The following is a 3,701-nucleotide window of genomic DNA, read 5'->3' as shown; positions in this document are numbered from 1 at the left end:
GAGGTATTTAGAGAAAGCAACTTGCTTGTCATTTGGTACGTCAACTCACACCCACTCATATATACTTCCCAGTTAGAACACTGAAGTCTCACCACGATAGTTGAAGCAAGGAATTTGATAAAATGAATGAAGTACTTGTGGGAAAAGAGTCAAATTCTGATATTCTATAATTTCTATGTGTGAGATCTCATGGAGCCAACACTGTTTAGTAAGCATTATGTATTTGACACAAAGCTTGCAATCCTCTGAAAGTCATTACTGGCCATTTGTTTGCAGCCTCTGATACTCGATTCACAGATTCAGAAGGACACATGGAAAATAGGAACAATGTGACAGAGCTTGTTCTCCTGGGGCTCACACAAAATCCTGAAATGCAAAAAGTTCTATTTGTCCTATTCTTACTCATCTACATTGCAACAATATTGGGCAATCTGCTTATCATGGTGACCATTGCAGCCAGCAGGTCACTTGGTTCCCCCATGTATTTTTTCCTGGCTTATTTATCATTTATAGATCCTGTCTATTCTACTATCATTGCTCCCAAAATAATCACTGACTTGCTTCATGAGAAAAAGACTATTTCCTTCCAGTATTGTATGACTTAAGTCTTTATAGATCATTTATTTGCTGGTGCTGAAGTCATTCTTCTGGTGGTGATGGCCTATGACCAATATGTAGCCATCTGCAAACCTCTTCATTATTTGATCATCATGAATCGGAGGGTATGTGTCCTCATGCTGCTGGTGGCCTGGACTGGAGGCTTTCTGCACTCACTGGTTCAATTGCTCTTTATTTATCATCTCCCTTTCTGTGGTCCCAATGTGATTGACAACTTTGTCTGTGACATGTACCCTTTACTGAAACTTGCTTGCACTGATACCCACCTCATTGGATGCTTTATGATAGCTAATGGAGGGGCAATTTGCACTGTTGTCTTCTTCATCCTCTTAGTGTCCTATGGGGTCATATTACACTCCCTGAAGACTCATGGTTTGGAAGGGAATCACAAAGCCTTCTACACCTGTGCATCCCATATGATGGTGGTCATTTTATTCTTTGTTCCCTGTATCTTCCTGTATGCCAGGCCTAATTCAACCTTACCCATTGACAAATCCATGACTGTGGTTTTAACTTTCATAACTCCCATGTTGAACCCTTTAATCTAAAACCTGAGAAATGCAGAAATGAAAAATGCCATGAGGAAACTTTGGAGTAAAAATGTGACCTTAGTTGGAAGAGATTGTGTAGGACATGATATTCTTTTTTTTTTTTTTTTAAGAGAATCAAAGAATATTTTCAATATCAGTGATTACAACTAAAAAATAATTTCCTTTGGGTTACTTAAACTACTTATTCCTGAAACCACTATATGAACTAATCCTTATCCTAGTGGAATAGTTTATAGATCTTAAACACCAAGAGAATTGCATAGCTTCAATCTCTTACAGATGTCATCATACTGTGTTAAGATTCTATAGTGGAATCTGATAAAAAATTAATTTAAAATTTCACAGAAATGATCATAGCTGCATTTTCAAATCTATGAAAAATGAAATTTGTTAACATATATTCTGATTGTGTCATATGGTTGATTTTGTATATTCTGAAAAAAATTTGAACTGAAGAATTAAATTGTTCAACCCCAGTCTCTGTATCTGGATCACTTGGCCTCCTCCAATAATTGAAATACATATTTAAGTCATTCACATCACATAAGGCCCCAGAGTCTGCCTGCATTAAATTAAAATGTCTGGGTACATGTTTTTTAAGCACAATGAATGTTTAACATTCTGGAAACAGATTATTCTGATTTATATAATAAATACTAATCTGATTCTCTGTAAGCTGTATGTTCTTGACTTAAATGATTAATTAAAAGTTGTCTTGCTCTTGGCAATTGCTCTATATCGGACTTGGAGATCAGATACTATATTATAAGCATCCTATTTAAGGCTTTAGAATTACATGTTTCCTGTTAGAACCCAACTTACAGCATAGATACTAAGTGCTAAAATATGCCTTCATCCTTTTCTCAATTCTAATTGGATTCGTCTAGTGTACTTAGCAATATTAATGCCTCCACACTAATTAATTAATTAATTAATGCCTCCACCTGACACACATTAAATAAAGTTTCCTTTATTTCCCAGTGGAAGAAATAAAAGAAGTACTTTAGATCTTTTAATCAGAAATAAATCTAGGACACTAGCTTCAGGATCAGGAGATGTGGATTTTAATTCTCACTATACCATCATTTTATTCCATAACCTTTAAATTTCTAAAAGTAATTTACTTAGGTGATTTGGAAGCTGTTTCCAAGTTCTGTGATTCTTCCCATGCCAATAATTTGTTATAAATATTGTTATATTTGCTTGTACTTCTATTAGAAGTAAAATTATCTCATTCCCCCAAACTTTTATTTTTCTGATAGATAACATAGAAATACCCTCCTGGTATAAAAGTATCTTAGGATTGGATTAAGACATGTTGCCTCTGGGTGACAAGATGAAATGATTGGATGGTATCACTGAAGCACTGGACATGAGTTAGAGCAACCTCTGGGAGATATTGAAGGATAGGGAAGCCTTGTGTGCTGGAGTTCACGGGGTCGCAAAGAGTGAGACATGACTTATTGACTGAACAACAACAAGACATACAAACTCTGCTTTTGAGTGCTTTGTTGTTTTGAGAATATGTTCTTGCACCTATCCAAGTACACAAAGCTGTCAAGAGAACACTTTGACAGGTACCTGGTTTTTGTGAAATTAGTCCCTGAGTCTATCAAAGGTCAAAGCACACCTCAACTAGTTTCTGATCAACAGTGATATAATCCATATATAATCCCTCCTGTTTTCATTCTGTTTTACCTTTTAAGTTTGAGAATCTGTGTTGCTGTCTTTTCAGGATTTTGAACTGTTCTGTCTTTGGATTTGTATTCTGGGAACAGACTTTCCTGGTATAGATCCAAGAAACTCCTTTTTGAAAAATTTTTTCATGGACATGAATGGTAGATCAATTAAAAAATAAAATATCATAATGAAAAATAAAAAAATAGTTACCCAATTAACTGTTTACATATGTAATATTAAATATTCAGACTCCATATTTAAGCTCATTTACTATCAAATATCTAAGTTCATATATGGTCAACTGTTGTTTTTTTTTTTTTTTTTCCTCTCATCATGTTTTGTTCTCATGTAGACATCAGGATGAAGTTCACAAAGACGTACGCTGTAGAAGTTCTTCTCTGATGTTCAGTTACCTTACTTGAGATAATCGGTTTGTTGGCAAGACCTGGTAATGATGGTGAAATATCCCTTGGGTTTAATTAGCCACAGGTAAGTAACTTCATAGACTTTGCTCCCAAACAGGATATGTGGTAACACTTTTAAGGCTCAAGAGAAAGGCCTTCTCCACAGGTACTGTTTATATCTCAAAAAAAAAAAAAAAAAAAAAAAACACTTACTGTATCTGAATTAGTTGATGCTTTTAATATTGAAATTTACTTCTTTCTTGGTGCACTAACAGCTGCCTGGGGCCCTGGCTGTAGACCTACATGTCAGACAAGTTCATGGGTGAGATTTCCCAGCCTGTCCCCTGGCCAGGACATCATATAGTCATAGAGTATCAGGTTTAAATGGATTTTACAAATCATATAATCACCTCTCACCCCCACCAGTCTAAGATTTAAATCTCTTTTA

General features: G+C 35.3%; 1 protein-coding gene across 1 annotated transcript; it reads left to right on the top strand.

Annotated features, from left to right (window-relative positions):
* Nucleotides 1-311: 311 nt before the first annotated feature.
* Nucleotides 312-1,166, top strand: LOC113905157 (olfactory receptor 4A15-like). Its single transcript, XM_027562137.1, is given in 1 exon segment — nucleotides 312-1,166. A coding segment is annotated over 1 exon segment (855 nt).
* The last annotated feature ends 2,535 nt before the right edge of the window (nucleotides 1,167-3,701 follow it).

The sequence above is a fragment of the Bos indicus x Bos taurus genome, chromosome 15 (assembly GCF_003369695.1).
Source record: "Bos indicus x Bos taurus breed Angus x Brahman F1 hybrid chromosome 15, Bos_hybrid_MaternalHap_v2.0, whole genome shotgun sequence".
Classification (NCBI taxonomy): Eukaryota; Metazoa; Chordata; class Mammalia; order Artiodactyla; family Bovidae; genus Bos; species Bos indicus x Bos taurus.
Note: the sequence above shows the minus strand (reverse complement) of the source record. Positions and strands in the feature narration are given on the sequence as shown.